Source organism: Pectinophora gossypiella, chromosome 9 (genome assembly GCF_024362695.1).
Source record: "Pectinophora gossypiella chromosome 9, ilPecGoss1.1, whole genome shotgun sequence".
NCBI lineage: Eukaryota > Metazoa > Arthropoda > Insecta > Lepidoptera > Gelechiidae > Pectinophora > Pectinophora gossypiella.
The window spans coordinates 207177-220169 of NC_065412.1; the positions used below are offsets into that span (position 1 = coordinate 207177).

Consider the following 12993-nt stretch of genomic DNA (forward strand, 5'->3'; position numbering starts at 1 on the left):
GATATGATGAACCTTATGGTGATAAGGGATCAGCCTATCGCCCATAACATTAGTCCATCATGTTAGAGGACACAATCCCTCTGTCGGTTCTACTCTACAGTTTAGTTTATATACTCTAGTTTATATATAAAACAAAACTCAAATCCTGAAAACGAAATACGCGCGCAAACCAGAACGCTTCGACAATAAAACAGCGTATTGTGGCTCCCTAAGGATCGCTTATCGCGTCTTATGGCAAATCAAGTCCAGGCAAAGAGTTACGGGTTAGTGGGGCAGGGTGCGGTATTTCCCCAGCCTTCGCTGGGGCCCTGGTAGATATTTCTTTTTACGGCGATGATAATGCCATGGGGAGTGGCGGCCGCACCCTGCCTATGGCTTGACGTCGTATCCTTACCGATACGCTTGTCTGTAAGCCTTTACTTATCGACTTGTTGGCTAAAATGTATTTTAGATACACTACATAAGAATACTCAAAAAAAATTGAGATTGGAGGTTGGAGTACCAACCTCATCAACCCTGGTGTCAGGGTTACTATTGAGCCGCCAAAGGCCCCTAACATGGCTCGTGTAACGACTACTTACTTAAGTAGTCGACTTTATCAGTAAGTAGTCACCGAGACCAAGCACGGATCATCTTACTTTCGGACAATCAGGTGATCGGCCTGTAATGTCCTAACCAAACTAGGGTTCACAAAGTATTTTTTGTGACATATTTTTGTGATGTGGTAAAAAAACTAAAAAAAAATTAATTAATTTTGCGACGGAAAATTCCACTTGATATCAACTCAGAATCATGGTCTGAATCATCCCTCAAAGTATTCGTTACGATGTCACTAACACCCTGTATATTTACTAGCAATTTGACTTTGAGCTAAACTATACTATTTATTATATTGTATCTGTTTTATATATGTATATACTTATCTTGTTATATACGTATTTATGTAATTATCAATAAGTAGTCTATAATGTATTTAGTAATATTAGTAGTAAGTATACATTTAGTTTACTTGCTTTCATAGATATTAACCCATTTATTGCGTGATCACACCGGCCCACTGAGTTTCTTTCAGGCTGTCCAAGGTTAGCTGGAAGAAATCCCAATTAGGGATAAGCTCGCCTATGCTTTATCTAACGATAAATTATATGTAAATTTTCTTTGTATTCTAAAGCAATAAAGAGTAAACAAACAAACAAACAAACAACAATGTAACGACCACCTCATTTCCATGGGAAAGGTCTATGTAATCCCATCACAGCCCTAAAGCCCATGGTCACATGATTACGACCTATAAACAGACGCGCCTTCGCCGTTTATAACCAGAGTAGGCGTTTACTGCAGCTCTAGCTTGGTTCCTGACATCATTTTGTAGGTTTACACACACACACACTCACACACACACTACGAAATTACCTTCTGTAGACAGCTTAGGACATATTATGCGGTCTCCGAAGCACAGTCTGGAGAAGCAGATCATCGTTGAGCAAATGGATGGCAAACGTGCGCGAGGAAGGGCACCTACGAGGTGGTCTGACATCCTGAAGAAGACGGTGAGCGGCAGCATACAGAGGGCGGTCCACGCAGCATATAGCCGTACCGAGTGGAAAACCATAACCTGTGGTGGCGATCCTCAGCAGTGAGGGAACGACGAAGAAGAGAGACAGCTTAAGGTTAAACCACATCCTGATCACCTGATTGTCCGAAAGTAACCGTACTTCGGAAGGTACGTTAAGTCGTTGGTCCCGGTTACTATTTAATGATGAAAGTGAGTAATCGTTACATGAGCCATGTCAGGGGCCTTTGGCGGCTCAATCATAACCCTGACACCAGGGTTGATGAGGCTGGTATTCCACTTCACAACCTACACAATAAGAAGAGAAGAGTATGTAAGGGTGTAAGGGTGAGATTGTACCTCTATGAACGTATGTTATGAACGAGTGTGGTACGCGAGTATTTTTAGGAGAAGGTAGAAGATATTAGATGCAAAGACATAAAAGTGATTCCGTAGCATCAATTGTTAATAATCATAATCAATTGTTATTATCAATTGTTAATAATCATAATCAATTGTTATTATCAATTGTTAATAATAACAATTGATTATGCGTTATTATCAGCGAACAGCCTCCGTGGTCTAGTGGTTAGAGCGTTAGGCTCACGATCTGGAGGTCCGGGTTCGATTCCCGATGGGGACATTGTCGAAATCACTTTTTGAGACTGTCCTTTGTTTGGTAAGGACTTTCCAGGCTTGAATCACCTGATTGTCCGAAAAAGTAAGATGATTCCGTGCTTCGGAAGGCACGTTAAGCCGTTGGTCCCGGCTATTAGCCGTAAAAACACCTCCACCAACCCGCATTGGAGCAGCGTGGTGGAGTATGCTCCGTACCCCCTCCGGTTGATTGAGGGGAGGCCTGTGCCCAGCAGTGGGACGTATATGCAGCTGTTTATGTTTATGTCTGTAATACACGAATTGATGCTGATGGTGTCTGGAGAAGTTGTTAGGGGCATTCACTAGGTAAGGAGCATACTCTACCTTATAACATAATCTCAGGACTATATTCCGAATTGGGCTAGTCCGAGAACAACCATCGCAAGATACCCACGCTTCACCGAGTTTTCAACCATGGAAAGTCAAACCATCACCTCCATAAAATGGGGCTTAAAGGAATCCCAAACTGTGAATGTGGACACCCGGATCAAACCATGTCTCACATAGTGAACGAGTGCCCTCTACACCGATTCCCAGGTGGCATAGCCGAGCTGCATTGTGTGACGGATGCGGCAGAGACTTGGTTAGGTTAGATCCACGCAGGATATTTTATTTTTGTCTGCCATACGCAATAATAACCAAGTTTTATAGACCAACGTGATAGACGATGAGCATTATCGCCGTCTATAATGGTCGAGCTAACTGTTTAAGTGAATATATCAACATAGCACATAAGAGAAATTGATAATTGTTACAAGTCCAGGGTACAAACCGACACTACCCGTTTACCCGACAAACCCACAGTGACTTTATATCAAATGAATTGCGAACGAGTTTCGCTTACCAAGTCTACCTTACCTATTCATATACGCACAATATTGTGTACTCAGTAAACTGGACATGTGTTCGCTAGAAATAAACCGATTCAACTGAACGCACATTGCATTGGCATTACCCTAGACCTTGACTGCCTTGGCGGAAAAGAGCGCGGTAAACGACCCCGCATCTCACACTGCGTCTCGACATTCTCGCCCTTGTTCCCGAACACCTCTTGTAAACTTCTGCTAGCCTGGTACATCGGGAACACCAGCATCCCATATTTCTCACGCTCGCACCCGAGAAGCCCGTGGGATCCTTCGTCCATCCCTTTTTAATCCCTAGGAAACACTCTTCACTCCCGCAGACTTCACCGTGAGAACCTTAACGGATGTCGGTTGTTTTTTTCTCTCATTAATTCGCTTTTTTAAAGCGTGTTTCAGGTAGCCAGGACTAGTTTGCTTGCCATAAGTAGTCAACGCAAGAATTCCGTCCGGTTTTACGCACTTTGTTACGTCCAATCTATTTGATAATTAAATTAAAATTGATCAATCGATTTTTCAATTTCATTTATTTCATAATTACGGCCGCCGAAGTGCTAGGAGAGGTTGCTAGGTTGTATCTGGTTAATATTCTGCCTACACCGGAACGTTTAATTTTAATAATAATGGTGAAGTAGTCTTAGCTCATCCCAGGTCGCTATTCTTCTACAAATAATTAGCTCTTAAAAGTAAATTATCAATAAAAGGAAAGATCCCATTCTTAGGTTTATCGCTAGTATCTCTGAAATGGTGCGAAAACAAATCTCCTCTCTCGTCTACTCTATGCAACAGCGTTTACGTTAAGTCATAAACTTTAGGAATTAGCTGTATATGTTTTAGTCACGACTACACTGAAAAACAAAGAAAAAATAAAATAAGGTTCGAGCTCCGATACCGTTGCACCAAGGAGATATTTATCTTATTCATATTCATTTATTGCATGTCACAAACATAAATTAAGGTGGAACATAGAAGGTACATGTGACGCCCTGCAATGACACGGCAATATAAAAGAGGCGACACGAGGTGCCTTATTTATTATAATAATATTATAAGATACCTATATTTATACTTAGAGGGATTGTGTTCTCTAACATGATGGACTAATGTTATGGGCGATAGGCTGATCCCTTATCACCATAAGGTTCATCATACCCAGCTTACGATCGACATCGTATCAACAGTGGCTGCAAGTTGTCTTTGATTACTTGTGGCTCTGCCCACCCCATTAGGGATTACGAGCGTGAGTTTATGTATGTACCTATGTATGTATATTTATACTTATATTTATTTATATTAAGTAATTAGGTACATAACAAAATTATATAACACATCTGATTACTTATAATACTGTGGGATATAGAAATAACACGGGATATTTTAAATATTTACTCCTTATATTTTAACAAAATCCTCTAACCCGACCGACTTCGCATCATCGACCCGCCTCCCTGACTTTTTAAAACTGCCTTACGTCCCATTCATTTACCATCCTCCTTTCATACCATAAACAATCAAATTCCCATTCCTTATCCTTCCATAGTATTCTCATTTTCCTACAAATACTACAAAAAACTTTTTTAACAATTTTTTTACAAAATTATATAACACAGCTGATTACTTATAATACTATACGTGTAAAACATCTTATGTGCAGTTTTTCACTAATAAAGTTGGCTCCACCATTATAGACGTCGACACGGCTCACCACCTATCACGTTGGTCTAACAGAAAGCTTGCGATGGTACCTGCCCTTACCCCAATGGGGATATACCCGTGAGCTTGTTATGTGTGTTACGTTCATATCATAGCTACCAAGTAAGCGAAGGATGGCCAAGTCCCAACTGTGGACGAAAGCATTAAACTCTTGAAACGTCGGATATCGTTAAACATGGCTGGTGCCCTGGTGCCTGTCGGAAATGACCTAAAAGCGATTTTCATTTACGTGAACGCCTCGACGTGCATTTGTAAAAGATAACGTGATATTTCAATGTAGGGGCGAAATATTAGGGGTTGCCCGTATATAACATGATATTTGCTCTAAGAAGGAAGGTTTTAACACTTTCAAGGACAGAACGTCTACGGACGTTCCGACTCCAAGGTGTCGTCCTACCTATTATGAATCACCAATGACCCATTGTCTCTGTCCGTGAAAGGGTTAAATAATTAATTAAGATTGAGCACTCATCATCTCCCTAGCATTATCATGTTTTTTTCACAGGGTCCGCTTACCTAACCCGAAGATTTGACTGGTCCGGTTTTTTACAGAACCGACTGCCTGTCTGACCGTCCGATTCGCGAGGGGAAAACCAGCTCAATATAGGTTGGGTCACATACCTCCGAAAATGCATTTCTCGGGGCTGTGGATTGCCTCACGGTGTTTCCTTTACCATAGGACGTGATAATCATTTATAATCCAAACACACACGTTAAGATTGAGCACTTTTAAAAAAATAGTTTTAATCAAATTGTACTTAGGTAGTTAGCCAGGACAAATGCCCTAAAAAACAGACTGCAATACGTTGAATTAGAATCTTTCGATAAAGACAAACGTGAAATTATAAAAGCTACATCAGATACAATATGCACTAATTGGTCTATACCACAAGGAAGCGCAATATCAAATATCCTCTTTCTGGTCTATATTAATGATCTGCCTGACATAATTGATTCACCCTGTATATTGTTCGCGGACGATGTATCGATATTATTCAAATGTAAAGATGACACGGAAGACCGGAATAAAATAGTTACTAGTTTCAATGCGATAAACAAATGGTTATATGAACACAATTTGGAAGCTAACCTAAACAAAACAAAAATTATACAATTTAGACCTCGTCAAAAGCAAAAATTAAATTTGGACTCAGGACACTCTTAACATCGACGAAACAACGGAATATAAATTGTTAGGAATCACAATCGACACACACTTGACATGGAATGGACATATTGACATAATTAAATCAAAATTGCACCAATTTCCATTGCATTGAAGGGTTATACGCGTTATCGGTACGTAAAAAGAACACCCACCGGGAGGCAACATTAGCTGCCTACTACGCGTATGCCTATGCATGGATGCACTACGGTATACTCTTGTGGGGAGACAGTTCGCAGGCACATGACGTTTTTATCCTACAAACGAAGTGTATACGAAGAATGTTCAACATCAAACCTCGAGAAAGTTGTAGACCACACTTTCTAAAAGAAAAAATATTACCTCTTCCATGCATCGTAATATTAGAAGCGTCCGTCTGGGTAAGAAAAAACCTAAACCTGTTTAAGTTCTGCGAAAGAGCTAGAAGAAGACACATGATAAATTTTCCTGAGGGAGACATGACAATATTTAGAAAAGGTCCACACTACACAGCAATTTCTATATATAACAAACTACCCAAAACGTTAAAGCAGGAAACAAACGACAAATCTTTTCATAAGCAGCTAAAATTATTCTTATCGACTAAATGCTATTATTCGACCAATGAGTACTATAATGACAAACTATAGTGCAACATTATTATTAGGAATTTTGTATTAATTTAAAATATTTTTTTGTTGTAAATATTTTATTAGAATTTAACATGCAGAAAACAGATTATTATTCAGATTAGATTGTATTGTATAAAATATCAAGCATGACTCCTTTGCAACGCCCTATAAAAGGGTGTATGTAGAATGACTTAATGTTGTATTATTTTTTAAGAACTTTATGTAAAATGTACATGCACGCAAAATAAATAAATAAATAAAAAAAAAATGTACCATTAAAAATATCTGTTAAACTCTATCTGTCACGGATAGGGTTTAATTTCTTCCCGTTTTCCTCAGTAAATCCCGGAAATCAAATTAACGTGATAGTCACTTAAATCACAGAACAGAATTACATAAAGTGATCGAACACGTGTAAATTCTACAAGTTCATCGCGTATTTCGATTGAACCCTTCCCCGGTTCAATCAGTCCACGTTAAAATCCGCGCGCCGATTCAATCGGAAGTGACCCAAAAGCTTCGCTTTGTTTGCGCACTAATCGATGTGCGGATGACCATTCGTCGTGACACCTAATATTGGTCAACACTTGGCCAACTGTTTGTCCAACTCGTTTGATTACCTTTTGTTTTAGACACTTTTGATTGATTGAGAGGAAAGAAGTGATAACACAGACTACGGAATCCATAGAATAGACAACGTCGACCTTTGGTATTTTTTTTTTGACAATACTTATGGCAGATTTGCGGCATTGTCATTAGCTACATGGCCGGACAAATGGGGAGCGCTGAGTGCAGGTTCTCATCCGGTCGATTTTTGTGGTGTAAATGTTATAAAATGTTTGATGCAACTTTATTCTGTTAGGAGTGGGCGAAAATAATTAAGTATTTGTACTCTGTGGCTTTTTTGTCTAGATAATTAATCTGGTAAAAAAATGACGTCTTGAAACTTGACCAAAAATTTGGAAGTCCCGGGTTCCATTCCCGTCTTGGGTGCTTCTTCTGCCTGGTAGTTGAGTAGATATGCTCCGTACCCTTTCTTACCGATCGATGACGGGAGGAATATTCCCAGCAGTAGGATGTATTGAGGTCATAGACCTGGGATTTTCGAACATTAAGTCTGATTATCTTTTATCTCTTTTCTACACCATGAACAATTGGATTTTCATTCTAATGAACATCGTCTATGCTTTTTGTACCTAATTATTTTGTGATTTTTTTAAGTGATGTTATTGTCTTGTCTTTGTGTGTGGCGTCCTTTTATAATAAACAATTTCTATTCTGTTCTATTTTATACGAGGTAAGTAAGTACGTCAAAGTTAATGGTGATCGCCTAGGTACTTTAAAGGAAAATCTAGGCTGCTCATAAAAGCTCGCCAATTTGTACTCCACATGTTTTCTTTCACACCACGAACCCCTATTCGCGAGTATTTAAAACACTTATAAAAATCCGCTGTGTATCTCCGAACGATTTTAAATTTCCGAAATACTTACCCAAGTAGCAATCAAGAATTGTGATTAAGTCATATATGTCTAAACTTTAGCTAAAGTGAGATTTATCCAAATCAAATAGGACTTATTAGGACTTCATAAATTCATTTCCTTCTTTAATACTATATAGTTTTCAACAAATCCTACTTTAGATAATTTAGAATACACAAAACCAAGTTAAGTATTCACAAAACTATTTAGTCTTATCTCAGCCTACTGTTAAGTCTACAAGTATTCTTTTACTTTACTCAGATTATTTGAAGGCTCACTTAACACTAAATTGATTTAGTGAAGTATCAGTTGATTGCCTAGATATACTTAAGGCAATTTTTATTATTTGTTGCTCCTATACAAAACTGTTTTATTCGTTTTTGACTACAATAAGTAAAACATAAGAAAAGTCTATTCAATGGACGATAAAATCGAAATAGAAGCAAGCAGAAAGATGGATGACGTCCAAATAATAAAAGGATCTGGTGGTTTTCGAAGGCAGAATATTAAATACAGAAAATTAACCTGTGATAATGCACATCCCACTGTTTTTGTTAGCGATGCGATATCTTCTTCATTGCCATAATTTTTTTTTATATCGATTGGTATAACACAATTTTTTTGGCAAAAAAATCGTAAGTTCCTGTTTTTCAAATCCGATCCAGCGTGTGGCGGCCCAGGTAGCTACGTCTCGCACAAATCTTCTCAAAAATGACTAAGCTAGTCTAACCTAGTCTAAGCGCACGGCAACACTACACCATGAAAAATCGAGTTTTATATTAAAACCTGCTAAGTTCAAATATAAAATTAGGTACCTATTAGTCTAATAACAAATAAATCCAATCAAAAACATAAATGTGAAATGAGAGCCAAGTTCAATATTATGATAAATGCTTTGGTTGTTGACTTCAACGACAAAAGAAGTGAGATCTAAATGGGTGCCAAGTTCAATGGTCAGTCCTGAAATTTATTTATAAGTAACAGTATAACATATCATATCTTCTTATAACATAAGATAATATTATATTGTAGCCTAAGGTCTGTCTTATTGTAGGTAAGTACATATCCCCGTAACGCGTGGGTCCTTTTAAAAGGACAAATTCAAAACTAAAAGTCGACTTTATAGATATAAAACATTTGAATACTTACCTATTAAACTCGTTTAAGATTCACGTTAAGTTAAAAAAAAATATATGCCAGTAAAATGGATGAGAGTTGTGTTGTATCGTGGGCAAAAAGCTGACAACCTATCACCGCTAAACACATGTTCCAACTTGCTTACCTACCCTTAAAGTACTTGTCGAATGTAGCATCAAGTGGTTTTATGATCACTTAGTGCTCTGCCTACCCCGATAGGGCATATAGGCGTGATTGTATGTTATGTTAAGTTAATCTACATACCTACCACAAAAAGACCGGCTGTCAGTTTTGATTACTTACTGATTCTTACATCTATAGTTAGATACAGGCACTAATTATGTATTTATGTTAAGCGTTCATGATAGAATCTAATTATTAAAAAGTTGCCAGTTTTTTTATTTTTTCCTTTATATTCATCTAATTACCTATCTGCATACCAAATTTTAACTCTAGGACATCTGGAACTGGGTTAGAGTTTTGATCTATAGGTCAGTCAGTCAGTCAGTCAATGATAAAAATGAGGATTTTAGGATAAGCTTATGAAATTTGGAACACTTATATGTATCTCACAAGTCTCAATATATGAGCCAAATTTGATACGTTTATGTGAAATAGTTTTTGATTTATGAGGGGGTCAAAAGTGCCTCCAAATGGTTTGTGTAATATTACACACGGTGCGGCTCGCCAGTTCTATTTCTTGAACTTGGCTTGACACGCTACCGCGTGTCTAGATACTTTTCTTTCTTCTTTCATTCTTTCTTTTAATAATTTTAAAATGTACCTATTTTTAACTAAGCTTTATTCACAATCATAAACAAAACATATCTATTTTAAGTTTTGTGTATGGTTAAATGCATTTAAAGTGGGCATTAGATTCGATTCCTTTATTTTTTTAGCTTGATAAAGACGTCGGGAATTAGGCCGCCTTTTTTAACAATAATTATATTTACACACACCACGTTAATCAAATTGCAAGGGTTCTTCGTATATAGAATATGCAACGGATACTCGTTAATTTTTACAATAATCACATTGTTTCCATTGGCAATTAGAAGCGCGGTGATCGTACCTACTTTGCGTCAGCGAACCATGTAGGTACCTATGAGAATGTATGCGCGGAGACTCATTAGCAAATTGAGTTTATGTTTGTTAGTTCCAATTGTGATAAATATTAAATAATTAATAAGTAAATCACATTCCTATCCAAGTAAGAACTCAGCATAACAATATTTTTTTATCTTCCACGAGTCGAAAAACTTACCTCTCAAACAAACATACTTTCCATAGGTTTTAAGCTTGTTCGATTTTAATTGTTACTTGTTACATAGATGATTCTGGCACAGAATAAACAAACATAATTTTACGACATTACTTTATTAAATCAAAATAGAGGATCACTTTAGATATAAGAGTTTTAAGTAGGAATTCACTAAATACTTTTTGTCTTAAGTTGGTATACTCCTAGACAATTGAAGTAAAATTTATCTTAACTAGTACTTGATGAAGTGCAACTTGACTTTACTTTTCTAAACTGATTCTTACGAAATCAATTGTTTCTAAAGTCTTACTTCATTTAGAAAAATATTACTTAACGCCATTTTGCACTTACAGGAAGAAAACATGTAATATTTTTTTGACAATATTATCGTCAAAAACTGAAGTAAATTAATATATATTTCTGTTGTAGTAACAATTACTGCGTTTAGCTGTCACATATTAATAGAAAATGAATTTCTCTATACTATATGTCACCATTTTTTTTATTTGCTGAATAATCAATCCAAATTTTATTATTATTTTTCTGGTATATTAAAGGCCCTTCTGTTTTTTAACACTTTCTATCGATTTTACACGAGAAACAATCATGCGTTTATAATTTCCTGTATGTGAAACGGCAGAATAACCTTTTGTTAAAACAACTTAACAAATATTTTAGACGCCATTTTCTTACAGACTTCATTTCTTGTGTTAATGTAAATGTTCGCCATTATATTCTAAAATAAAGACGCGTGAAGTAAAAATCGTTTTAGTATGACCTGAAGTTTTACTTCGTTAAGTTACAATTGACTCAGTGCAATTCAATCCTATAGTCTTAACTAAGTATTGTAGATATCTTCAAGTATACATTCTTGGTATTAAGTGATACTACAAGAATTCTAAGTTTAGAATACGCAAGAACATTGTCTAAAGTAGGGTTTAAGTCTGACTTAGCGTTGTCTTAAGTCTGTCTTGTATAAGAGTTAAAGTATGTGCCCACTTTTGCTAAACTGTATCTTCAAGATATCTTGAGGGATATCTTTGAGACCTATAAGACTTGTCCAAGACAAGGGTTTGATTTAGTCTACTTGCCTTCAAGATATCTACAATTCTCTTTTAAGACAATCGGTTGCTACTTGGGTAAGCACTAAAATGTTATTACATTGTAAATAATTAAAAAGGTCTTCATGAATAAAAATCTCACAGGTACCTAGTAAAAGATAAAATCGTATCTTACCTGCTACGAAGACAAGCGCGATGAACAGACACAGCTTCAGGTCACCCATCTTCATTATTTCTTCTATTTTATTTTATTCACAAACTGTCTCAAAGTTCTTCAACACATAACGCGGTGCTATAAACTGTTCATGGTCATTTTCTTTCCTAAAACAATTAAGTAGCTATTAATTAGGTGCTTTAAGATACCAAGAAGTCTAATATGACTGATGTACCTACGTCTATTTAATAAGTTTAAAAAAATTTTTGGCTAAAATTACCTACCTACCTACATAGGAAGTCAAAGAATTGGCTTTTGATAGACAAGAATGGAGAAATGGTTAACACGTTCGTCCCGCTTTGACAAGAGCTGCGAGTTCAAGTCCTGTCCGAGTCACATTTTTTTATCTCTTTGTGAGTTTTTCTAAGCACAAGTGAGTACCATAAAAACAAAAATCATTTAAGAATGGAGAATACATCGACAAGAGCGTGGCTCTGAGATTAATGATGACGATGAAAACTACCTAAATTAAAAAAAAAAACTTTAAAATTGTACTTTCTTGGAAGGGATAAAATTTTATATAATTAAAACTAAATGAATTTTAAAACAAACTACGGAAGTATTAGTGAATTTTAAAATTGGAACTTTTTCAAAATAATACAATAACTAAATTATCGAAAACTTTTTCAGTCTAAACTTACATTCAATCTTCGTCCTAATGAAACACAGAAGACGGCTTCATAAAATAAGTAAGTACCTAAAAAAAGCAACGTATGATTGACGCGGGAGGCAAGACGAGCGCAGCTTGGCTAGCCTGCGACTGTTTCAGCCCTGGGCTGGCGCACCACGAATTTCAGCCCCAACCCACCACCAGGCCCGGACTTGGGGTTTCAGGCTTCGCTTTGGGTTTAAAACCCATGCGACTTAGGTAAGACTTGAACGGGCTTTCAAACTGTAAGAATCTTTGTTTGTACCCATTTTTTTTATGTGACTTATTGTAGATTTACCGCAAATGACATTAACTACTTGGCCGGACAATTGAGATAAAACTGCTTATTTCTAGTAGAAATCTCTTCTTAGCAGACTCTTGTCTAATTTAATTACTTAATCAGGTCAATTTTGGAGCTAATTTTTCATAAAAAGTCTTGTAAAAGATATGTTCAACCTCATAGAAAATTAGACATATCAAGGAGAAGAAAGAAAAAAATAGATAAAAAAACTTAGACAAAAATCGATTCGATTCGGTTTCGGTTTTCAATTTTTTGGTTTCTTTAAACTTTTTCGTGATAGAGACAATTTGTACAAAATGCAAAAAATAAAAAGTGCCCCAAATAGCACCAGAG

The 12993-nt window shown here is 36.6% G+C and overlaps 1 protein-coding gene across 4 annotated transcripts in view; it reads right to left on the bottom strand.

The window, feature by feature from the left end:
• Positions 1-12993, bottom strand: part of LOC126369335 (xaa-Pro aminopeptidase 1) — a 94027-nt gene that overhangs the window by 63771 nt on the left and 17263 nt on the right. For 3 of the 4 annotated variants that reach the window (XM_050013670.1, XM_050013671.1, XM_050013674.1), the window contains exon 2: positions 11672-11817. In XM_050013670.1, coding sequence (XP_049869627.1) covers positions 11672-11726 — 55 coding nt within the window. In that variant the 5' untranslated portion in view covers positions 11727-11817. Of the gene's footprint in view, positions 1-11671; positions 11818-12351; positions 12472-12993 lie in introns of those variants that run through there. The other variant, XM_050013673.1, reaches the window with a different exon arrangement.